Source organism: Epargyreus clarus, unplaced genomic scaffold, assembly GCF_041222505.1.
Source record: "Epargyreus clarus isolate Ecla_fem2 unplaced genomic scaffold, WU_Ecla_fem_2.2 ptg000011l, whole genome shotgun sequence".
Classification (NCBI taxonomy): domain Eukaryota; kingdom Metazoa; phylum Arthropoda; class Insecta; order Lepidoptera; family Hesperiidae; genus Epargyreus; species Epargyreus clarus.
This window is the reverse complement of record NW_027332219.1, coordinates 5,824,747-5,849,683: the sequence shown is the minus strand read 5'-3', so window position 1 is coordinate 5,849,683 and position 24,937 is coordinate 5,824,747. Positions and strand designations below refer to the sequence as shown.

The 24,937-nt window shown below is 33.2% G+C and overlaps 4 protein-coding genes across 4 annotated transcripts; 3 read left to right on the top strand and 1 right to left on the bottom strand.

The window, feature by feature from the left end:
- Window positions 1-2,436: 2,436 nt before the first annotated feature.
- On the top strand, window positions 2,437-9,789 carry LOC140745884 (uncharacterized). The gene is made up of 3 exons (XM_073077813.1): window positions 2,437-2,693; window positions 3,129-3,393; window positions 8,436-9,789. Exons 1-3 carry the CDS (start codon window positions 2,503-2,505, stop codon window positions 8,844-8,846), a joined length of 867 nt encoding a protein of 288 aa, XP_072933914.1. The 5' UTR covers window positions 2,437-2,502; the 3' UTR covers window positions 8,847-9,789.
- Window positions 8,859-12,846, bottom strand: LOC140745883 (UPF0488 protein CG14286). The gene is made up of 3 exons (XM_073077812.1): window positions 12,489-12,846; window positions 11,371-11,505; window positions 8,859-9,652 (listed from the first exon to the last, which is right to left on the bottom strand). The coding sequence occupies exons 1-3, from the start codon at window positions 12,676-12,678 to the stop codon at window positions 9,285-9,287; spliced, it is 693 nt and encodes a 230-aa protein (XP_072933913.1). The 5' UTR covers window positions 12,679-12,846; the 3' UTR covers window positions 8,859-9,284.
- A 75-nt stretch (window positions 12,847-12,921) lies between these two features.
- LOC140745881 (uncharacterized) lies at window positions 12,922-15,439 on the top strand. The gene is made up of 4 exons (XM_073077811.1): window positions 12,922-13,435; window positions 14,270-14,459; window positions 14,589-14,789; window positions 14,903-15,439. The coding sequence occupies exons 1-4, from the start codon at window positions 13,365-13,367 to the stop codon at window positions 15,146-15,148; spliced, it is 708 nt and encodes a 235-aa protein (XP_072933912.1). The 5' UTR covers window positions 12,922-13,364; the 3' UTR covers window positions 15,149-15,439.
- A 3,356-nt stretch (window positions 15,440-18,795) lies between these two features.
- Tim10 (translocase of inner membrane 10) lies at window positions 18,796-21,273 on the top strand. Its single transcript, XM_073077809.1, has 3 exons — window positions 18,796-18,935; window positions 19,378-19,562; window positions 20,471-21,273. The coding sequence occupies exons 2-3, from the start codon at window positions 19,418-19,420 to the stop codon at window positions 20,608-20,610; spliced, it is 285 nt and encodes a 94-aa protein (XP_072933910.1). The 5' UTR covers window positions 18,796-18,935; window positions 19,378-19,417; the 3' UTR covers window positions 20,611-21,273.
- The last annotated feature ends 3,664 nt before the right edge of the window (window positions 21,274-24,937 follow it).

Here is a 24,937-nt window from a genome sequence, read left to right as displayed (position 1 = left end):
AATCATTCGAAATTGACGTTTTGTTCTTCAAGAATTTATATTTTTATGTCCGACTTAGTTAAGGTTACTTTGGTCCTACCATTATAATAGATTTAACTTGCTATGGGCGGAGTTTCGTTTAATACAGATGTAAAATTGACAATTTGCGAGAATGTCTTTTTCGAGTCAAATCCGAGTGATAACTAAACAAAGAGATATAGAAAATTATATTTACTGTTGAAACGTAGTTATAAACAACAAACAATAACAATTTACTATTTAATCACTTATCTATTTTTATTAAAAAATAAATCCTAAAAACGGCGGTAATTTACTTGCCAAACTATTACTTTCTCATACTAAGCCGTATGTCACGGTTATAACATCGAATAATTAGTTGATTAAACAACAAATTCTTCAATGGTATGACTTACGTATGTTTCTAAAGAATTACATATAAATCATTTGTTACGTATAATCCTTAAGGATTAGTATGGCAATGTATGGAAAAATATGTATTTTCTTCAAAATTTTCCTTTTCCTTTAATTTGTCACATAACATTACTTCCCAGAATTTGATCCTTATAAGCGACACTATCAGATAGTGGAATAATATAGAGGGTGTATTTTTTTTTCAAAATGAACTCGTTCGATTCCCGGCTAGGGAAAAAGTTATTTTAAAAAAGTAATGATGCAGTTTTAGTTTTTATCAAAATCGGCCTCGTAACTCCTTTCAGCATTTTTCGCTAATCCTCATAGTTTCGGATTTGGCCCTGAAGGCCCGTTTTAAAAATTCACCCTGTATATGTTTGTACGTAAAGAGTATATTGAACAGTGTTAGTTTATATGATTTTAGACTAAAATTATCGCGGAATTGAGACATTTTATTATGTAACGGGTACTCACGATATGCGTTTTTATTGCCTTCTTTCCGTTCTTTATTGGGTCGAAATATCGGCAATAAAAAACGCATATCGTGAGTACCCGTTACATAATAAAAAGTGTTAGTTTAGTGTTTTGAAACGACCTGTCAATCTGAGTTTGAATACCATCTTCATGACCACATATTTCAAGTTAAGTGTGTCGTATTAGAATGACGTATTAGTTAACATCTTCTTCTTCTTCAACCATTATTCACCCAATGCTGGGTATAGGTGTTCTCATGGTGTTTCCATGTTGCTCGATCGCTCGCCATTCTTGTCCAATGGCGGCGTGTTATTTTGACCAGGTCGTCGGTCCATCGTGCGGGTTGCCTCGCAACGTTTCTTTTGCCTCGTCCTGGTCTCCACTCGAGGACTTTTCGGGACCATCTGCCATCATTCCTCCATCCTCATTCTCGGTAGACATGCCCCGCCCATTGCCATTTGCGGTGCGCTATGGTTCGCGCTATGTCAGCCACTCCTGTCCTTTTTCTGATATCTGCGTTAGGGATACGGTCTCGCAAGGTACCTATCATACCTAACATAGCACGTTCCATTTTTCGTTGCGCAACTTGGAGTTTGGCAATGTGCTGACTAGTGAGCGTCCATGTCTCCGCTCCATATGTCATGACAGGAAGGATAATGTTGTTATTAATTAAATAAAACTAAATAATGTCTTTACCCAGCTTTTTCTGCTCAGCGCAAGACTTATATACGCAGTAGGGTATTTGAAATTATAGACTTTTACAATTTGTCATCATATAACTTACAAAAATATCGCCATCCCCATATCAATATTAATTTGAATTAAAAATGTAATCACATATCAAAACCAATTGCGCGATTGACTAATAAAAATGTTTATATTCCGTATAGATTAAGAAATTAAAACTTAATTATAATGTGTGTGCAAGATTTATTTTTGTTAATAACATAACGATTCGGTTTTCATTTATTATACAATAAATTGAAGTAGTACTTCATGAAGTTTTGAATAGTATATTGTATATTATAGTTTATGGATAATAATAAAAGTTATGAGAAAAATTGTGTTTTATTTTTTCTATAAAATGAAGTGGTTTGTGCTTTTTATGGCAGTTTCGGTGCGAGCGCAAGATTATGACAACGTTATCGAATATTTATATTCGGGGAGACGAAATGTAGTAAAAGAACCGAATTATAATGAAACGTGTAAGTTTTATTGTGATATGTACCTAAATTAATTGCCATTTAAATAGTCGCAGAGGTATATTATATACTACATGTACTGATTCTACCAATCAAAACAATATGGTGGGGTGAGCTTCAAGCTACCCATATTGAATAGGGGAATGTCCAGTACATAACCACATAAGATTGCCACATCGTATTTTTTGTAATATTATAAAATTTCGTTTCATATTTGAATAATGAATAGGTGGACAGCAACGACTATATAATTACATATAATATATTTTTTACTTGAAGCAATCTGATTTAACGCGGTGCAGAGTTCACAGGCTCAAATTCGTATGAAAAATGCACGTTTTGTACGAAAGCCATGTTCGAAATAATCAAATAAATCAGCATTGATTATTTCATACCTGAATAAAGTCGAGTAGGGATGATGAGTCTCTTTATTTCAGTTTTCAATCCGCTAGAAAATTACCAAGTAAACGCTGTAGGAGTGACGGAAGATAAGTATCCATGGATAGCGCGCGTAGTACACTCGAGATTGTCCGACATGCCCTACATGTGTACTGCTGTATGCGTCGAACATAGAATATTTATCACAGCTGCACGGTGTTTATACAGGTTTATGTTCTGCGTTTAAAGATGGTAGTAAACTTTTAGACTTCCTGCAATTAGATAACAGGGCGCTAAGTTACCTTTAATCACGCTATCGAAAATTTCTAAACATTGGAATAAATACCTACAAACTCTGAAACTACTTGAGGACCACTCCTCAAGATTACCTAGCCTGATGGGAGATTTCCTTATACCAGGTATATTATCACCACTGGTACACATACTGTGTTCTGGTTTGAAAAGAATCACTCACTATATCTACTTACTCTTCAAGACGGATCGCTTTCCAAAATGAACAGATTTGCTAACTACGAATTGCACTGCCTAGTGCTAATTGATACACTATTTCAAGATAATGAATATAAATAAGTGAATTAACTTCAAATCTATTCAGTTTGGATTTTAAACATTCCAATTTATAGTAATAACATCTTTCCACAGTTTAAAAGTAACCTACACTACGGTCATCTACCAAAACCACCACTTCCCAGTCATAACTTTTGTGGTACCCTCAAACACGACTAAGCAAGCCTTCGACGACATTGGTTTCATAGTCGTCAACGACGAAGATTTCCATGGAGAGTGGGTCACTGTGGCTTTATTTGATACAACTAACAGAACGGATGAGGACTTTGAATGGTTTGCTGATTTGAACCTGTCTGAAGACGCATCTGAACATGTTGTGTTGGGATATGCTACGAAAAAAGTAAGATTTTTCCAGATATGAGTTACGTTTAAGCATATTTAGTAGTAGTTAACTATGCTAGAAAATATACGTTGTGTTCTAATTTGACGGTAGTATTGAAGAACCCAATCCTGCTTAAATAGGTTTTATATCACGGCGTGCGTAAATTGACGTTTTACGCACGCTTCGCGTGCGCAAAACCCCCATTTCCGACCCCGTAATATAAAATTTTATACAACACGCGGACGAAAAATGTTTTTCTGACTCGTGTGATTGAAACTCACACTTGTCAGAAAAAAATTTTTCGTCCTCGTATTGTAATGTACTATTTTAAATGTTTGTGGAGGTTCATAACACAGTAAAAAGTTACAGAACTCTTTTGTGTTTTTCGATAGCCAAACTCCTAGCAAATCCTTCAAAGGTAGTACTTAGAATAAGCCCATCCCACTTAGGATCTATACAGGGTGAAGTTTTCAAACGGGCATTCAGGGCCAAATCCGAAACTATAAGGATTAGCGAAAAATGCTGAAAGGAGTTACGAGACCGATTTTGATAAAAAGTAAAACTGCATCATTACTTTTTTAAAATAACTTTTTTTTTAAATACACCTAGCTTCTCTTCTCCTTTCACCCTGTAGATTCAAAATGGCTACTAAGTATAAAATTGCCTTATTTATTTATTTATTTATTTATTTATTTACATGCCAACAGCAACACACACAATACATTATATAGTACTTAAAAGTACACTATAGTAGTTTTAATAATATAAGGTTCGTATGAGTGCCAATTATAGGCATGAACAACGTTTACATATTAGTCTGTATTTTTAACAGTGGGACAGTAATGGGTTGCTGATGATGATGATAAGTGCTACTTATGTGCTAAAATTTTATTTTTTAAGATAGATAATGTATCAAAGAAAATGTCGAATTCCTTATCTATATTGCATAGTCGGTTGTATTCGGCGCAAATTCGAGGAAGAGGGGAGTGTTTGAGGATGTTTGTTCTACACGCAGGAATGTGGAAAAGTTTACTAATGTGATGGCGTGGGTACCGAGAAGGAACGTTCAGTTTAACGTCGTTCAATAGACTGTTGGAAACTATGACTCCACTCAAAAGTTTTTTGAGAAATAATATGTCTGCAAGTGCGCGACGTTTGTGTAGTGATGTCATTTTAAAGTGTTCTAGACGAATATCATAAGTTGCTCTGTGTGAAATATCAGCTGCATGGAACGCCAGGTGTCTTGTGAAAGATCGTTGGATGCTTTCTAAGCGCTGTGAATGTATACAGTATTGGGGATTCCAGACTACAGACGAATACTCAAGTTGACTCCTTACCAGAGCATTGTAAAGAATTATTTTTGTTTTTGGAGAAAAAAACCCTTTGGTGTTTCTTTTAATAAAACCCAGCATTCTGCCTGATTTTTTAATAACAGTATCAATATGAGATGTAAATTTGAGATGTGTATCTAGTGTTATGCCAAGATCTCGGATTTCAGTCACCTCAGACAAATTTTCACTACTTAGGATATATGAAGACTTAATAGGTTTGTGTTTTCTAGTATATTTTATATGGAAACATTTTTTTAAATTCATATTCATACCATTCTCTTCACACCACTTATTAATTCTGTCAAGATCATCTTGCACAAGCTGGACATCTTTTACGGTTTCCACTTGTCGGTAGATCTTTAAATCATCAGCAAAAATAGAGAATTTGCAATTTTTGATGGCTAATGTAATGTCATTTATAAAGACAGAGAACAAGATGGGGCCCAAGTGAGATCCCTGTGGAACTCCAGAGTCAGCGCAATACTCGCGTGATTTATATCCGTTAATTGCCACTACGAGAAGTCTTTTTGAAAGATATGAGTTGAACCAGTCCAACAGGGAATTTTGTACGCCAAATTTGCCTAACTTGTTTATTAAGAGATGATGATTCACTTTATCGAAAGCACTGGAAAAGTCTGTGTAGATGGCGTCAACTTGTTGGCCTTTGTCAATTTGCTTCGTTAGATAGGTGACGAGACACACTAGATTGGTTTGAGTAGAGCGTCCACTTCTAAAACCATGCTGGTGTTCGGATAAAGCCCGATCTACGAGTCGCGTGACGATCGGACAAACTAGCGACTCAAATAGTTTTGAAAGACATGACAAAATTGAAATTGGTCGATAATTCTTTGTGTCGTGGATATCACCACGTTTAAAAATTGGAACAATTTTTGCTCTTTTCCATTCGTCAGGAAATACGCCGTCCTTTAGGGATCTATTAAAAATTATAGAGAGTGGTAGGGCGAGAGCAGACCCACATCGCTTTATTAAAACTGGAGGAATTTCATCAGGACCGGCTCCTTTGTAAATACTGAGCTTTTTGATGGCCCGTCGAACATCATTTTCGCTTATTACAATGCAGCATAAGTCGTTCGTAAGTTCCGTATAGCTTGATTTCATTAAATCTGATGACGTCTTGCCAAATACCGAAGAAAAGTTACAGGCAAAAAGTTCAGCGATGTCAGGAGCTGATTTTGCCACGCGATCGTCTAAATGCATTTCTGATGGAATTGTTGAGTCACCGTTTCGTCTATCCTTTATAAAACGCCAAAATATTTTAGGATTTTTTGCGATGTTAGATTCTATCATTGTCTTGTAACTTTTTAGACACATATTTTGTAATTTGTGACTACGTTCACGAAGAATTTCATATTCAAAATTATCGCGTGGGTTTTTATATTTACGATACTTTTTTCTCAATCTATTCTTTTCGGCAAGCAATCTAATAAGTGACCTGGTAAACCACGGTGGGAATTTTGTATTTCTAGGCTTGGATATTGGAGTATGCAACTCTATTACTTTAATAAGATGTTTGTACAAAATAGTGGTCATTTCGTTAACATTTGGAGATCTATCGAATTCAAGATTCCAGTTCACGTTGTTTAATTCTTGTATAATTTTAGTGTAGTCAGCTCTGAAATAATTATACCTAGGATATATACAGGGTTTTATGAATGTAGGTTTATGATCAAATAAGGAGATAAGGAGAGGAGGATGATGTGGGTCAAGTCTGCTTAATGTATTAGGCGATTGAGTAACATGCACTGTATTAAAATCAGAGAGTACAAGATCTAATAATTTGCCATTTGTATTTAATACACCATTCATTTGTTTTAAGTTATTAATAGATAAGAAATCGACAAAAGTATGTCCCAATTTACAGTTATAGTTACTCGGGACATAAGAGTCATCATCTAAGCGCCGCGACCAACTAATAAAACTTAAATTAAAGTCACCGATGATTATTGTTTGATCGGATTTTTCAATAACTTCATTTGCGTTGGTTAAGAACTGTTTGAGAGAATCCAAATTGACAGGTGGGGTTAGGTACACAACACATATTGATATAATTTGTACAGTATTGTTATTTCTTAATTCTATTGTCACCCACAGATCTTCTTCTTCCGATTCGTATTTAAGAAGGCGACATGACTGAATTTTTTTAGAAACAGCAATCATAACCCCCCCTCCGTCTTTTTTGGATTCCCTGTGACATTTTCTATCTTTACGTAAAACGACATAGCGCTTATCAATAAATTCACTATTTTCTATACAAGAGTTTAGCCATGTTTCTGTAAGTGCTATAATATCATATTCGTTAAGCAAGATATTTTTTAAAACATATTCAGTTTTAGTCCTCATTCCACGGACGTTTTGATAAAATATAGTTATAGCCATAATGAAATACTAAAACACCAAAAACTTAAAAGAGAAAATAATAATAATAAAAATATACTGCAAATAACAATTAAAACTAAGTTAAAAAATTTAGGCTCTCTATGTCTTTTACAAAAATAGCGGAGCTTTGTTCGTTTTTTCTTAGAAATATTCTTCCATCCCTCACCCACACGAATTTGTAGCCTATGTCTTTAGCTTTCATTCGCGTAGCGGCATGAAGACTTTTATTGGTGGGCGTGAGATGTTCCGCAACAAATACAGATACTTGTCGTCCGCCTATTCCGAGATGTCCAGAGTTGAGTTTGTTGTCGCTGTGTCTTCTGTTGTACTTAAACACAGAGGCAAGTAGTTCATCCCGACGGCGTTGGCTTCTTAGCTTAACAATTATAGAGCGGGGACGATTGTTTTCATTGTTTAGCTTACCGACACGAGTTATGTGTAAAATATCATTGTCGACAATCGGATTCTCTACCACACTGCCAAGTTGCTCTAAGATATTTGTCAGATTTTCAGATCTATGTTCCGGTATGCCGTTTATCTCTAAGTTGCTCGAACGAATATGTTGCTCTACCTGGCCTAATCTGTCATTTAACATCTTCACTTGCGTAGTCAGATTGTCATTTTTTGTTTCAAGATCACTTATAAGTGCATTTTTTTCATTCACGGATTTTATGAGGTCGTCATACTGTTTGCTAAGAAATGACAGAGACTCCTGGAAGTCAGATATATGACTAGTCAAACTCACCAGTTGCTGTGAGACAAGTTGTGTGATAATATCAGTAATATCTTGCCTTATTATTTTACGAAGACTGTCATGAGTAACGTAGGAATCAGTAATATCGGATTTTGACCGTTGTTTTTTGAGGCGTAGAGTCACATTGCTTTGTTCATCTGAGCTATGATGACGGTCTTCTTCAACTTCGACTGTAGGTAAATTTACTCGTACTGGAGTATTCGAGTTGTCAGTCTTCGGCTGTTTGCTACAGCATTCTTGACATCTCCAAGAGATACTTCGGTCCTGATTCATTAGTTGGTAGCGCTTTTTAGAAATGTTAGCACAAAGTAGGTCGTATCCATTATTGCACTGAGAACATACCATGTACTCTTTTTTGGGTAGATTGATACGACACCCAGAGCATATTTTTACAATGGAAGCCATATTACTATTAACGAATTAAGTATATTATTGTTTAAATTGAATATTTTTAAAAATTTTCTTGAGATTTAATTTTTTCGTGACACTGTCATGCCTTCACATCCATTTGTCACTTGTAACATAATTATAATAGTTAATTCAGTATTTCTGTGTCAAGTAGGTATTCTTTTTTCCAGGGTATCCACGTCATAAAATCAGCTGACAGAAACTTCACATTAACAGAATTAGAAGTAATAGTCAATATAAATATATGCCCTGAAATTCTTATATTCAATAACCTTATTACTGGCTTCCACGTACCATGTTATCATTCTTGCTCCGTCGCACAATTCAAGGGAAACGATCCTAAATGTTCCAATTATCATGGAGTGGTAGGAGGTGCAGTATTTAATACTAAAACAAATAAATTACTAGGCATTACGACTTGGGGCTCATATTTTTTCAAGCATGAACTACCTGTTGGTTTTTCGGTGCCAAATTCCAAGAACTTCTTTGAGGATTACACATGTGCTAGAAGAATTAAGAGAGACAAAGGTTTGCTTGTAATAGATGGATATTATCAAGCTTTATGCGAGGACTTTAATTAAATTAAAAACTCATTATAAACTCACATTTATTTCTTAAATGTAAATAGTTACAATTACAAAGATTATGTGATAAAAATGATAGACATGGAACTCTAAAAAACCAATGTATTGACCCATTTTATAATTCTGTGTATATGTCTTCGTATATGTAGACTTGTTTCAAATAAAGAATGTCTTACACAGGTGACCTTGTATTTGTAAGTCTCCCTCCTACACCATAGAGAAGTTTTTGCCGCCATTTTCAATAACGAACTTAATTCAATCAAGTAACAATTTATTTATTACAATATTTTAACACAGAATTACTAACATCATACATAATAAAATGATAATTCAGACTATTCACAATTTGTTTTGTAAAGTTCCATGTACTATCTGAATTATTTTCAATAATCTGTTAAGAATTATATAAAATTATTCTAATCTAAGCTATTTACATTATTTCGTATCGTCCACATCAAAATTAAACCTAAACTCTGATCCAGAAAATGCAAACTTAAATGTATTTGAATTCGATTCTTTATTAGCTAAATTTGTACAGTCTATTTTGTCTATTTCAGTATTTAGTTTATCTGTAACAGTTTTTTCTTCATTTGTTTTAGAATCTGTACATTCGGAATTTGAATTTGATTCCTGTGGTTCAGTGTTGCTATTTTGTGTATCAGATTTCCCAATATCTTTGGAATCCTGAGCAATATTAAAGTTAAATCGAAAAGAGCTATCTCCAGTGGATAAAAATGCTGATTTCCTCAAAAATGTAGCTTTGGGCTGAGCTGGACTGTCACAAATTTTGATTTTGCTTGCCACTGCAAAAGACAAAGTATTGTTTCAATCAATTTTATAACAATTAATATTGTATGATTGTTTTATTTTGCAATGTGTTTAAATCCTGTTTACTTATCTTGTATTTCCATTTTTTAAGTATGACATTGCTAATGTTTTTTTAAAGGAAAAAGTATAAAAATTAAATTATGAAGATTTAAAAACATTTTTAAAATACGACTATTGCCTATTTTTGTGTAGAGAGACATTATTTGAGAAAATATTATTGTAGATAATAATATAATTTAAAACTTGGCAGATCGAATATAGGTTAAAATACTGATAAGGTCAAATTACAATTTATCTATGAATTTATACATACAAAAGAGATTTTTATGCTTTACATAAAATACCATAAAAATATATTCATCTGGATACATTTTAAGAACATTGAGTAAAAAACATAAATTATGAGAAATTGTTTTAAATTAACTTTTATTATTAATTAGACAATGCTCTCAATTTTTATTTTGTATCCAGTAATATATTCAAATACTCTCTTTCCTTATGAAATATACAATGTTGAAACCACAGAACAAATTTCTTGTTCAATGGATGAAACCCTATATATCGATACCTTAATTCGCAAATCAGCCAACTCCACCTCTCCAAATGTTTTTTTTTATTTATTTTGATTTCGTTCAACGCCATTTACTATCAAAATAAATAAAAAAGACATTTTGGCAAAAAGTGGAGTTGGCTGATTTGCGAATTAAGATATAGATATGTTTCATACTTTTGAAAATTACTTATTGAAAATGGGTTTAAAAGTTTAAATATCAAAGTGATTAGATTTTATAACTATTACATAACTATAAATTTTTATTATGGTGCAATTTATTTGTAACTTATTCCCATATAAAATACCACACACAGTAAGTGTTTAAGGTTTTTTTTAAACCTTATTATTTTAAGTTGTAGATTATAAGTGTGACTTTTAAATATAAGTTTCACATTACAATTAATAAATATTTAACGAAAAAAGAATCTTTATTTATTAGAAAAACATTTATATACATTATGCTTGTTTTTTATTACATGAATAAAATTGTATCTTTATGATTTAAAAAATGTCTATTATTTCTTTTCTTTGCTTATTCAAAAAGAATCTTTAGGGACAAAGCTCACAAAAGAAATGCAATTTCTTTAGCGGTACATGTTAATAAGAGGAATTACTTTGAAATCATTTACAAGTAACATAAACTTTACATAAGATTGATTTAAAGTGTGTAATATTAAAAAATAAATAAAATAAAGTTACCTTGTCAGATTGAAATAATTTTAAGAGACCTAAAAATATTTTCAATCCAACAATTATGTGAATTTTTTTCATTTTTTCTTAGATGAGTAAAATACATAGATAGTTCACTCTTAACAAGAAAGTGTAACCAGTTTTGAGAATTGAAATTGTTGCATAATTTAAAAAAAAAATTGTCACGAATTAAAAAAAATATTGACAAATCAGCATTTTGTGGCTTCATCCAATTTCAAGGCAGTGCTGTATCTTACTATTTTACTTATCAATGTATTTATTGTAAATATTTCAAGCTTAAATCACTCTTCTGTAAATTTTACTTATTGCTTAGTAAGAATTGCCTTTCGAGCGTCAACATATTTTTTTTTCTCTGATGTTGCTAAAGAAATTCCATTTGCAAAGTTTATATTAAGCTGAGTATACAGACCATCAAGGGTTAATACCAACTTTTGGCCAGCTTTTTCTCCTCGTCGGCCATCTTTGATCGGTAATCGCCAAAATGTGTTCTCATCAACTGTCTCTTGCGTATTATTGGTTGGTTATTGTTTTTGAGTATCGTTAACACTTTCCATGTTTCTTGCACTGAAACAGAAAGATTTGATATTAATGCATATAATCATTTATTATTACATTACAATTATATAATAATAAATATTAGTGAATATGGTGTAATAATAAATAAATAAATAAAAATAAAAATCATCAACTCATAAAACATACAATAAAAGGTTCATGATGATCATCAACCCATTACTGTCCCACTGCTAGGAACGGGTCTCCTCTCAGAATGAGAAGGATTAGGACATAGTCCACCGCGCTGGCCAAGTGCGTATTGGTAGACTTCACATACACTTGAAAACTTTTTTTTTCTCAGGTACGTAGATTTCCTCACAATGTTTTTCTTCACAGTTTAAGCAAATATCTTTAATTTATAATACACACATAACTTTGAAAAATCAGAGACCCATCGATCAAGAGGTAGAGTTTTTTTACGACTATGCTATTGCTGTTATTTTATTTATTAATCCATATAAATTTGGCAATTTACATAGCACAGGAGTCAGTATACTAGTTTAATGGGGATATATCTGGTTACAACCAGATATGTTTAGTTCGGAATCAACTAAGTGCAAATTGTTCAGAATTTGATATACTAGATATTTATAATTAATTTAGATTTTGATTCTGGGTCTGGGTGTTTATAGTATTGTTTTTTTGTGTGTTATAGCAGCCATAATAAAGATGTTAAGTTAGAAAATGTCACAATACTATAAATATTTATGAAAACCTAGAAACAATATGCAAATAGTTAGTTATTCCTAAAGATGTGTGTGTGATATAGCAATAACGCGTCTCACACAAACAGTAGCCAAGCCCAGCAGTGGGAAATAAAAAAATCTATATAAAACTGCGTACATTTTTTTAAGACAGTACTGCAATTGTAAATATTGCACAACATTACACCAATATTGCCTCATCGTGGTATATTTTGCTCCAATCTACCAAATAGTGGAATATACCCGCCACTGATGCATAAAATAACCTAAAATCCCTTTTCTACTTACTTTGTTTTTCATTTCCTTTCTTCTCCGCTAATGTCCGCTCTAGCTGCTGAATACACCAACACAGTTGTAATTGGAACTCTCTAGCAGACTCCTGGGGATCAGTGTCCACCGCACTGTTTTTATCTACCTTACAAGCTTTCTGGATTTTCGTTGGCTTGCCTTTACTGTGCAGTTTGGTTACTTTTGGCATTTTAACTGTTTTTTAGTCCTACAATCTAGAATCAGTTATCAATGATTTAATTACACGTTTGTTTAAGTTATTTGGTTTTTAAATATAAATGACCACAACTTCTAAATCAAAACTGAAACTGTTATATGAAATGAATCCGACCGCGATGACAACACGCAGGCACAGATTATTGAGTTAACCACAGATTGCCACAAAATCTATATAGTTTAATTAAATAGGTTAAATATTACGTAGACACCATGAAGTTATAGGTAAATATGGAGGCCAGACTTAGAACAAAATCTTGAGGCAAATACCTACGTATCTCCATCCCGCTTTCTGTGGGCCGACCTCTCTTTCTAGTGTGGACTATAGTATTGCTATCTTCTTCTTTAAATCTCCTAGAAAATTCTTAGAATTAGTCACCACACTAGCCTAACCAGAAGTTAAACACTGTCAAATAATTTACCTTTAAATAAATACTTGAACTATGATTAGTTCAATTGAAAATCCCAAAATCGTAGGTCACGTATGCATATCTGGGTTGGCAATTCAACGAATTATAATCCCATTTCTTAAGGATTCGGTAATGTGGCAACATTGGCCCTATGTGCCAAAATAAATCGTGCAATATGGCGGTTGTTTACTTTTCGGTTCATAGCTTGGTTTGAGATTTTTCGCGTTAAACATTGTTATAGTTAATAAAAATGGTGCAAAGTTGTGTTGTGAGTGGTTGCGATAGTACGTGGTGTCCAAATGGTGATATAAAATTTCACGCGTAAGTGTTTAAACCCTGATTTCTGACATCGAATCATTGTAAACATATTTCATTGTATTTTCACATAATTTCCTCCTAAATCGATTAACCAGTGTTTTCGAAATAATTGTAAAAGATAACTATGTCAAGATCAAATACATTTACATTGAATTTCATTGATTTTTTGGAAGTTAATTTATTTTGTTTACATGACGAAGTATTGCAGTAGTGTGACCATAATGAGGATATATCTGGGACTTTCCGTAGACCGTAGGACCTTAACAGTTTTAACTAATTATCTAGGTTACTTAGTTATTGCATACACTCTTCTCCATTCTTAAGGCAGACTATTTTTTTAGATAATATTGAATTTATTATATAATAAGGAGCTCGTGGCTAAGTAATACCAGCCACACGGGTCGATCCATCAGGTTAAGCTACGCTTGCCGATGTTCGTCCGTGGATGGGTGACCATGACCATCTTTACATACCGAGAATCCTCCGGGCCTCGGCAAGCACGTTAAGCTGTTGGTCTCGGGCTCCCGGCTGTAAATCGTGGATCTTTGCCAGTCATTACGGGTCGTTAGAAGCCCAAAAGTCTAACAACCAGTCTTATCAAGGGGCATCGTATTATCCAGTTACTGGGTTGTGGAGATCAGATAGGCATTCGCTCCATGCAATTCAGCTGCATCCGGTTAGACTGGAAGCCGACCCCAAGATAGTTGGGTAAAGGCTAGGCAGATTGATTGATATATTATTATAACTATTTATATTACTTTTTATTAAATTTTTATTTATAACTATTCTGATATGTTAATAAGTTAACATTAAAACCATAAATATGTTATTTTTTAGATTTCCTCAAAATGATACTCGAAGAAAATTGTGGCTATCCATTGTACCATTGAAAATGAAGTTCTATAAAAGCGCAAGGATTTGCAATTTGCATTTTCAAGAAACAGATTATGATTTAAAAACAAGACGATTAAAATCAACAGCAGTTCCTACTATATTATTAAATCAACAAATAATATCACCAGTCAAGGTAAAAATGTCACTTAATTTAATTACCTATATTACATATACATAAGTATTCATAAATAATGGTAGTTCAAATATAATTATGACAAAAGGCAACATTTTGTAAAATACATAATCATATTATAATTTTCAGACATCAAGTACGTTACATGAAGAGTCTATGGTGCCAACAGCTGCTTTGGCTGTACCAAGCACTAGTTCTACTATTTATAAAAGTAATTCTCCACATAAGGAAATGGGAGTTAAAAGTGCTGGCTGCAATGTTGAAGACCATTTCAGTAAAATACAGTGTCGGGAAGTTCTTGGAAATATAAGCAATCTTAACAAGTTAACTGTAAGTTTCCCTTTCCTTTACTTATACATAAGTATTTAGAAATAATGGTAGTTCAAGTTTAATGATGACAAGGCAACATTTTGTAAAATACATAACCATATTATAATTTTCAGACAGCAAGTACATTACATGAAGAGTCTATGGTGCAAACAGCTGCTCTGGCTGCACCAAGCACTAGTTCTACTATTTATAAAAATAATTCTCCACATAAGAAAATGGGAGTTAAACGTGCTGGCTGCAATGTTGAAGACCATATCAGTAAAATACAGTGTCGAGTTCCGCTATATAATGAGAAAGATGTTGTTCAGACATTCTATTCAACCGAGTATCAATGCCAACTGCGTAGAAAATGGCTTTGAGACTTCACACATCTTCGATTTCAATAAACCGAAAAGTTTGTTTCTACCTCGGGATGAACCTGACTATCAAGAAGATGTTGAAAATGTGTTTCAAAATTTAGACGCATTTCATACTAGTCCATACCAGGAAAATATTTTATATTATATAACTGGTTACATTGTAAAACAAATTTTTACCCGCGTTTCTTGTGAACATTGTTATAATGCTTTAGTAACACTTAAAAATCCGCCAACAGATCATTCATATTCTTTGATTATAAATAAATTTAATTCATTTACGTCATTTGTGAACCGAGGCAAACTTTATTTTCCTTCGGTAGCAGCGTACAAAATTGTAAAATATTGTGACAAAATTTTTCAACGAGCTAAATTGATGGGCCAACTTGGAGAAAATAACATAGAAAACAAATTAATCAATGTCGTATCACAATATTTTACTCCTCTGTTGCAGGAAATGTTTAACCATCCGATCACGGACTATTCAATGTAATGATTTGTATGAAACTAAGATAGTTAAACAATTAGCTCATTCGTTTTTTTTAATGCGTATACGTGCTCACTTAAAGAGCCACAAAGAAAATATTTTCCGAGATTTACGTGGTAAGAGACAGAAACTACACAGAAGAATCATATTTAGTCATTTATAATAAATAAAATAATATATAATATATGATTTTAATTTGGAAAGTGTTTTTGTTTTTTTTTTTATATATTGCCGTTCCTATTATATTCCCGTATAATATATATACGTAATATTAAAAATAGCACACGAGTTAAAAAACACCTTAACACCCTCCTTGCCACTCCTGCTCCTTAACACTGACTAACCCAGAAATTTGTAAAAAAAATAGCTGTTTATTATGTTACATTATTCAACAAAATTAACGAAACATCTGATTTCTATTTCGCAATTTCTGGGTTGGTCTCTTAGTACCAGTTGTTGTAAAATGATGTGTACAATGATGTCTATTTCTCGCGCCCGCACAGATCTCAGTCATTCATTTCGTATTGCCGCGGTAACTAAACCTATGTCCTGGTCATGATCTATTTCCGCGAAAAATTCTGTCCATGTCGACCCAGCACTTTCTGCGTGATTAGACTAATGACAAACAGCCAAATTTACAAACCCAGAAACATCTAAACTTTCACACTTTAACAAACAGCTTCTTTCATAATTTACTATACGCATGCATAATTATCATGATCTATATTATAATCTTTAGGGGCTCGGTCTTAGTAATAATGAGATGTAGATAATTATATAAATATTATTGTAAACCTATAAATGGACAGCAACAATTATAGCTATGTCCTGGAAAAAATAAATAAAGGTTACCCTACTTAGACAGAGAGGGTCTGCCCACAGAGAGCGAGATGGTGATACATAGGTTTTGCTTCAAGTAGGTATACGAAGTGTGTTCTCCATATTTACCTATAACTTCATGGTAGACACTAAGTTACCATAGACACTAAGTTAATGATTGTTACTTTAATACTTTTACATCACAAAAATAAATAAAAAATCGATTAATTTAGTAAAAATCCATTAATATGATTACTATATTCTTGTAATAACCTTGTCTTTCTTATTTTTAGCCTAGTCTTGTATTCATTGATTATCTATGTTATAGACAGTCATAGACTAAAATAGCGATGGGCGATTGTTCTAAAAAAAACAATCGAATAAATCGACAATCGACGGAATCAACAATCGATTGTCGATTTATTCGTAGTAACAAAAAAACAATCGAATAACAATCGACGTTCGAATAACAATCGACGTTCGAATAACAATCGACGTACGAATAACAATCGACGTACGAATAACAATCGACGTACGAATAACAATCGACGTTCGAATAAAAATCGACGTACGAATAACAATCGACGTACGAATAACAATCGACGTTCGAATAAAAATCGACCTTGAAATAACAATCGACGTACGAATAAAAATCGACCTTGGAATAACAATCGACGACCGAATACAAATTATACCGCGCGGCCACATGCGAGTGCTCAGGACAATGTGCAGGTGCGTCGTGTTGCAAAGTTATCGTCACTTGCTACTGGTTGGAAAATGTAAAGTATTGTATTACATTTTAGTCAATTGTACTATATATTGTTGAGAAATAATTATACCATAAATCATTTTGTATCAAATACTATGGAGTATCATCGATAATCCAGATGTCGTAGTCATCCCCTAAGTTCGTTTCATGGCAACGTTTTCAAAAAGGTCATCTGAAAAATATAATATAGGTCTCCAAGGCACATATTATAGAAAAAGATTATCAGAAAATATAAAATATGTCTTTTTAGCGTATATTATAGATAAAAGTTATCACAAAAAATTATGTACTCATAGTTACATTAAAATTACTCGGTGAAATACTATATATTTGAAGAAAAATAATGTTAACAACGCGAGTAGGGTGTGAGAGTGTGTGGCCACGAGGCGCAGTGAGCAGTGCGAGAAGCAAGGTGTGGACGCACCGTTAAATAACGGAATGCAACGAAGCAGCGGAAGGGTGCACGACGCACGTACGCTTCCCCACCAAATATATAAGACTGACTCAGATTTCTTAAACACAGAAATTAGGGGCTCCTCGCTGCTAGTAGCTTTGTGTATACTAAATACCAACAACCAAATAGCTTCGATAGTTCCATTTTTACGTAACAATCGCGTATCGCTTGACTGCGCTGTTACTAGTTTTGCGTGTACTAAACAATCGACCAACAATCGAACAATCGACGAACAATCGAACAATCGACCAACAATCGAACTATCGAACAATCGAACTATCGAACAATCGACGAACAATCGAACAATCGAACAATCGACGAACAATCGAACAATCGACGAACAATCGAACAATTTCGATTGTTCGATAGTTATTCGAATACAATCGAAGAATTTCGATAGTTATTCGAATACAATCGAACACAATAACAATCGAATAATTCGATTGTTTTTAGTAACAATCGCGCATCGCTAGACTAAAACATAACCTAAAGAAAATCTGTCATTCTTAGTTCTGTCATTCGTACGAAATTTTATAGAAAATAGTATGCCGCTTGGAAAATTTGGAAAAATTACACTTTCGTGGTAATTACTTGAATAATATACACAATAATTTCAATAACATTATACCCTGTGGTGAGCTCTGATTATTTAGCGATGTTTTTGTTAATATTTTATTTATTTGTTCTTCATAGGTTATTTTTTTATAAAAAGTACTTTTATCTTTTATACATTATGTAAATATCTAAATAACGATTCCTATTTTTATATTGTTATTAGAATTATCCAGCGTTTTCCCGTTGATTTTATATAATTTTGTAGAAAATAAAGTAAAGCCTATGTGTTAATCTCATCATAGAATTATTGATACTACTACTGATTCACAAAGCTTTACATAAGTCTGTTTTGGCCTCACAATTTTTTTAATTTATGTGGCTGTCGGAGTAAGACCATTCCCAGGGCATTATTACTCAGCCCGGTAGACCTCACATTACCAAGAATTATTATTCAAAAAAAGTTGTATAGCTAAACAATCCCATTTTCTTCAAACATATTTTCCTGAATTTAACCAGTAGAGAAAACGTGTTTATTTTAAGTTTACAAATATAATTCCAGGCTCGTAGTAACAGCAACAAGTCTGTCCCTGTTTGTGGTGGCCAAGGACCATATAAATGCTCGTCGCTTGGAGAATATGAGAGCGCGTGAACGCATGCGCAAGTCTAACGAAGGAGAATACCCTGATCTGTACAGAAAACTGTGAGAGTATGTATAATTATAATAATAAAAATGAATATCCTCACATTAACATTTTTTCGATGTTGTGGGCGCTATGACCACATAAAGAAACTCAGACATCATACAGAATTAGATCTGGTAGTATTAGAAAAAATATTGTAACTGACAATTTGTATTAGTAAAAATATTTTAATGACAAATTAGTACTATTACTACTATTTTACTTCATTACAGAAATCCAAAATAGATTGATACTAAATTTTCATAATAAATCTACTTTTACAGCCTCTATAATAATACAGCGAAATTAAAAACTTTACAAATTAAAGTGGTCTCCATACTTTAAGTAATTTTTTAATGTTCATATGGAATGTTAGGGTTCCAGTCACAATTGGCCGATTTTATTCATAGTATTAGAGTTTACCAATATTTTAATCTTCCTACAACAGACTATATTTATTTATTACAGGTGTTAAAAGTATTCAAACAAGAGTGGTAATAGAGCTAGAATGGCAGCCGTACCACAATTAGACCCAGCGAAGCTCCAGCTGGTACAGGAGTTGGAGATCGAGATGATGTCGGATATGTACAACCGACTCGTGTCTGCGTGCCACAGGAAATGCATCCCGTTGAAGTATCATGAGGCTGAACTTGGTATATATCTTTTTATATATATAGTGTAGGAGTAGCAGACGAGCATGCAGTCCACCTGATGGTAAGTGGCTACTGCAGCCCATGGACATCTGTAATGAACCCCAGATAGGATTAGATATTCCTACCTGAGGTCGACCACAGATGCGCCGCTGTCCCTGAAGGACTAAGCTGGAATGTGTCGGAAAAGTATGTCTCCCTTACCACACCCTTCAAACCAGAACACAGCAGCGCTTGACATTACCGTTAATAGGCAGAAATAGGTGTGGCAGTGGTGCCGCAGGAGTAGAACTAGAAAGGGTTCTACCACCTTTATCTTTGGAGTATGTATCTTTAGAGTAGCAATTAAGCATGTATTTTATCTTTATTTTAATATTGGAATAGGCAAATGATGGTAAGTGGTATCTGACACCCATGAACATCTGTAATCTCTATATAAAACAGGTTCTACCTGAGGCTGATCGCAGATGCATTGGCACTACTGTAGAGTATGATAATCATCTCATATGTAAAGTCAGTTTATACGTAAGTCAATAACTTGAACTTGAACCAAGTTTCTATTCTATCTTTCCTGTCAAAACGAAACTACTTTTTTCAAGTCATAATGTCATTAGTATTCTGAACTTGAAATATTTGTAATTAGTAATTTAATTAAATAGCACATAATTATGTATAATTAATTAACAGGCACAAAAAATTATAATGGGCTGACATAAGTCAGTTCATTAAAACTAAGAAATAAATATGTTTTTTGTTCCAAGGTGGATTTTTATCCAAAATGGCGTCATTTCATATTAGCCTCTCTCATTTTGTTGTTAGAGAATGACATAAAAGTTACTATTTACAACATTCTTTGTTGTCCCAAATTACACACACAACATAAACATTAATTTCTTTTTTTACAATTACAGGCAAAGGCGAGTCTGTATGCCTCGACAGATGTGTAGCCAAATACCTAGATGTCCATGAGCGCATCGGCAAGAAACTGTCAAATATGTCCCAAGGCGAAGCAGAGGACCTCACCAAAGTCAACCTACCTGACAAGAAATAGTTATAGTGACATTCTTGCAATGAATTGTTGTGTAACATATATGTATTGTATTGCTGTTGTACCTAGGACCTACTACTATTGAAAGTTAGGCACTAAATCTTAAATAATAATTTAACTTACTTTCCTATATGTACAGTATATTTTGAAGTGATTCTAACATAAACAAAAAAAAAATGAATATGACATCATAATAATGAGCTATTTCCAGTATTGGAATGTATCCTGTTTTTTTCTGTTTTAGCTGCTACCTAAGGATCCCTTATATTGTATTCGCCTTCAGTATTTGTGTAACGTCATTGTGACATATAATTGACAGATTATGCGCATGCGCAGTTTGACAGACTTTACTAGCTCCATCTATATTGTACACCAAGATTTGAGTTGTCTAACAATTTACTATTAAAAAAAATACCATAAAAAAGTAATAATGTGTATTTTTTCTTTATAAGCATACGAAGTTCTACCATAATGATTCAGTGCAAGATATTTAGATAAATAATTGTGGGTAATACATATTACATACTATTTTGTCGAAATATGTACAAAATCAATATTGTACGCGCTAACAGTTGTATTTGATGCATTTCACTGTGTTATCGTAGTATGGGTGATTTTAGTTATGTGCGATTGAGTAGTTGTTGTTAGAAATAAAAGTTAATGAAACCATAGTGTTTTATTTATATTTTACGCCATGATCTAACCTTATTTAAGTTAATAAATCAATAAAGCGTATTTATGTGTTATTAAATGCGATTACTGGTGCAGTTTTGAGTTGATTAGAATCTAAATTTTAAATGATTATCGCCTAAAATCCATGCACTCTTCTGTGTTTTAGACAGCTTATTAAGAAGTTGGTCCCTATCTAAAAATATCTGTCAATGTGAGCATTACGAACCCGCTGCGCGTGTATTATCTCAAAGCAGGTGCGACGCGATAAAAAAAATAGGGCGCTGCTTACAATATCTTTCAATACAGACCCTAAAAAGAGGGCTGTAGTTGAATAAACGTGCGATAGTAATCAAAATCTATTCTTTTGTATTTTATGTAGGTTCCTACTGTAAGTTTTGTATTGCAATTTGTTAACAAATAATGATATTTTAAAGACACGGGGAATTTATATATTATTCAGTAACGTGTAGCAGAAAATATGAAAATAATAATTGACGATAAACGAAACAAGAATTGAATACACCGAGAAAAATACATTTATTAGATTCCAAATATTTTAAACATCGAAATAGCTTGTTAACATCTTTAGAAATGTCTACTACACAAAGACATAATTATAAAACAGAATATAGGTAGTGTAAATATAGGTAAAATTATAATGCAGTAAAAAGTTTGAAATAGCCATCCAAATATCTACTTTAGGAATATAGTTCAGTTTATTGCCAACAATAAAATATAATAGATACAATTTAACTTATATAGGTACGCGAATTTCTGCGAAGTAGGTAGGTAGGTATAAGTCTGTGCCAAACTTCTAGTCCGCTCTGAAGTTGTTGCGCGCAGGTTTGGTTAGCAAATACTCCGTAACGTAAGAGCACACTAACGCAGCTATGTACCCGTGGGCGAGAGCGGGCAGCCGGGAGGGTCCCACGCTGTCTTCATCCCGCTAATATCGTCTATTGCGACGCGACTCATCTTGATCTCAGTTTGCTATTCGATACAGCGATACCAGAATGATGTTTTAATATGAATGTAAACTTCGCATAAATTATAGTACACATATAGTTCAAACTCATACATAGTTAGGAATACATACATACATAGGTTTTAATTCATAAATATATACTAGTATCTTTTATCCGTTTGCGTGACCAATCAAACCATTTCCAGTCTGCTAAGGGCCTTCCGCTTGCCTCAACGAATACTTGTAGTGTTATTGCCTTTATAGGGAAGTAAGCACAACCAAGGCAATATTGGTTATTGTGGTCACCGTAACCGTTGAGCACTCGAAGCAAGAAGACCCTCATAATACCTGTATCACATCTAACCGCGTTAATTGTTAAATGGGCGAATAGAAGCAACATAAAAACCACAATATTTCTGACTTTAAAATAAACTAGATTTTTTCGTAAAAATTACATACATTTTTAATGTAAGATTAAGTTTAGGGTAAAAACACAATTTTAAGCTAGATTCAGTCTTAAGCAGTATTTTCGTAAAAGGATGTAACAAAAGGCACTCCATATAAAAAGATACTCAAGTATCAATACTTAAGTAGGTGCTTGAGTAATTCCCCTCTGATACTTCCTAAGCCAATCCAGTACCGTAGCACAAAATAAAACCTAATTTTATTTTGTGACCATAGTGACTGATACAGTATACTTGCCTAGACTCCTAGAGCATAGTACACAAGAGCGATGCTACATCAAATTATATATTATATTGTAATCTAAGCTTTGCATAAAAATATGTTTCGATGTTTAATATTTTATGCGGTTTTCTTTCTAAGCTTACATCATTCATGTCCTTATTTGGTCTCACTCTTAGGAAAATAAATAATATGAAAGAGCCTTTAGATCTAATCCTATTCTACATACTCTTTAGAGAGTAGAGACAAACGTGAACTACGACATCAATTACCACAAAAATACATGTATTATATCCATCTAGAATAGACAGTAAATAAATATTTAGTAAAATATATTCCAGTCAATCTGCTTACACTTTCCATACAAATAGGTATTGTCCAGTACAACTGGTCTCGTATACATTCAATGAGCTGGGACGCCTCATGTGCCAATCCTCTCCTAAAGTTTATTAACTATAATTTTAACAACAATCTAATAATCTACACACATAATATGCACTTATATTTCTACTCACGGACATCAAGATATTCGAAAATTTCTAAATACCTTTTTTTCTTTTTTTTATAATATTGGAGTAGGAGACGAGCATGCAGTTCACCTGTTGGTAAGTGGCTACTGCCGCCCATGGACATCTGTAATCAACCCCAGATAGGATTAGATATTCCCACCTGAGGTCGGCCACAGATGCGCCGCTACCCCTGAGGACTAAGCTGGAACGCCTCGGAAAAGTCTGTCTCCCTTACCACACCCTTCAAACCGGAACACAGTAGCGCTTAACACTGCTGTCATTAGGTAGAAATAGGTGTGGCGGTGGTGCCGCCGGAGTCGAACCACAAAGGGTTCTACCACCTTCAAACCTCACCTTCTAATTAAATTTTCTATACCGAAGATATATTTTCTTAAATATGTTATTATTATTAATCTACACTAAAATTATTCACTACATATTTTTAAACGATTTTATATTTTTTTAAGAAAACATTTAAGTTCTACAGGAAATAGTAGTTTATCAAGAATAAGGAATTCCAATACTACTACAAATGTGATATTTAAATTGGAGAATATTTTATATTAATCATATAGGAGTAGCAGACGGGCATGCAGTCCACCTGGTGGTAAGTGGCTATTATTCATGGACATCTGTAATCAACCCCAAGTAAGGTTAGATTCCTACCTGAGGTCGGTCACAGAAGCGCCGCTAGCCCTGAGGACTAAGCTGGAAAGCCTCGAAAGTCTGTCTCCCTTACAGTACTATATGATATCGGGATAATTAGATTACTATGCTAGTAAGTTAAAATGGTTTATAATAATAGTTTTCACTACACACATAATCTACTTAATATGAGAAATATCAATATGTATTGGAATATATCATTAAATATTTTGAATAATGCTAAGATATTAAAATACTACATTCAAATAGTAATATTATATGACAGGAATACTAGAGTTAATACATAAATCCATTATTTCTTATCCATTAGGTGGAAATTTAATTCCACCTCGCCCTTAATACTGGGGAAACCTATGCTCATATATGGTAGGAGTCACCGAATTTATCAAAGCTAACATTTTGTTCTAGCCTTTGATTTCTTGTGACTTCAGTGACTTTCTACTCCAGTTCCTTCATCATTCCACTCTAATCTACTATTTTAATTTAAATCCTAGTATTTAGTTTATTTTTTTACTAGATATTATAATAACTACTTTAGCAATATTAGATAATAACGTAGACAATTATTCCAGTAGATGAGTTAGATGAAGTTATTTTGCCTAGGACATTTAACTATTACATGCATTTTCTAAAGGTTAAATTACTGATTATGAATATATAACTATGTAATTTAACTACGTGATTTAAAATTTAAAAAGCACAAAAATAGTGTTCATCCATTAATCACGTGGTATTGTAGGTAGTTTTTTAAATACGTCTTAAGTTGTATCATAAAAATGCTGTAACAGATATTATACCTACTTTATTCGTAGGTACATATCGAACACTTTCGTAC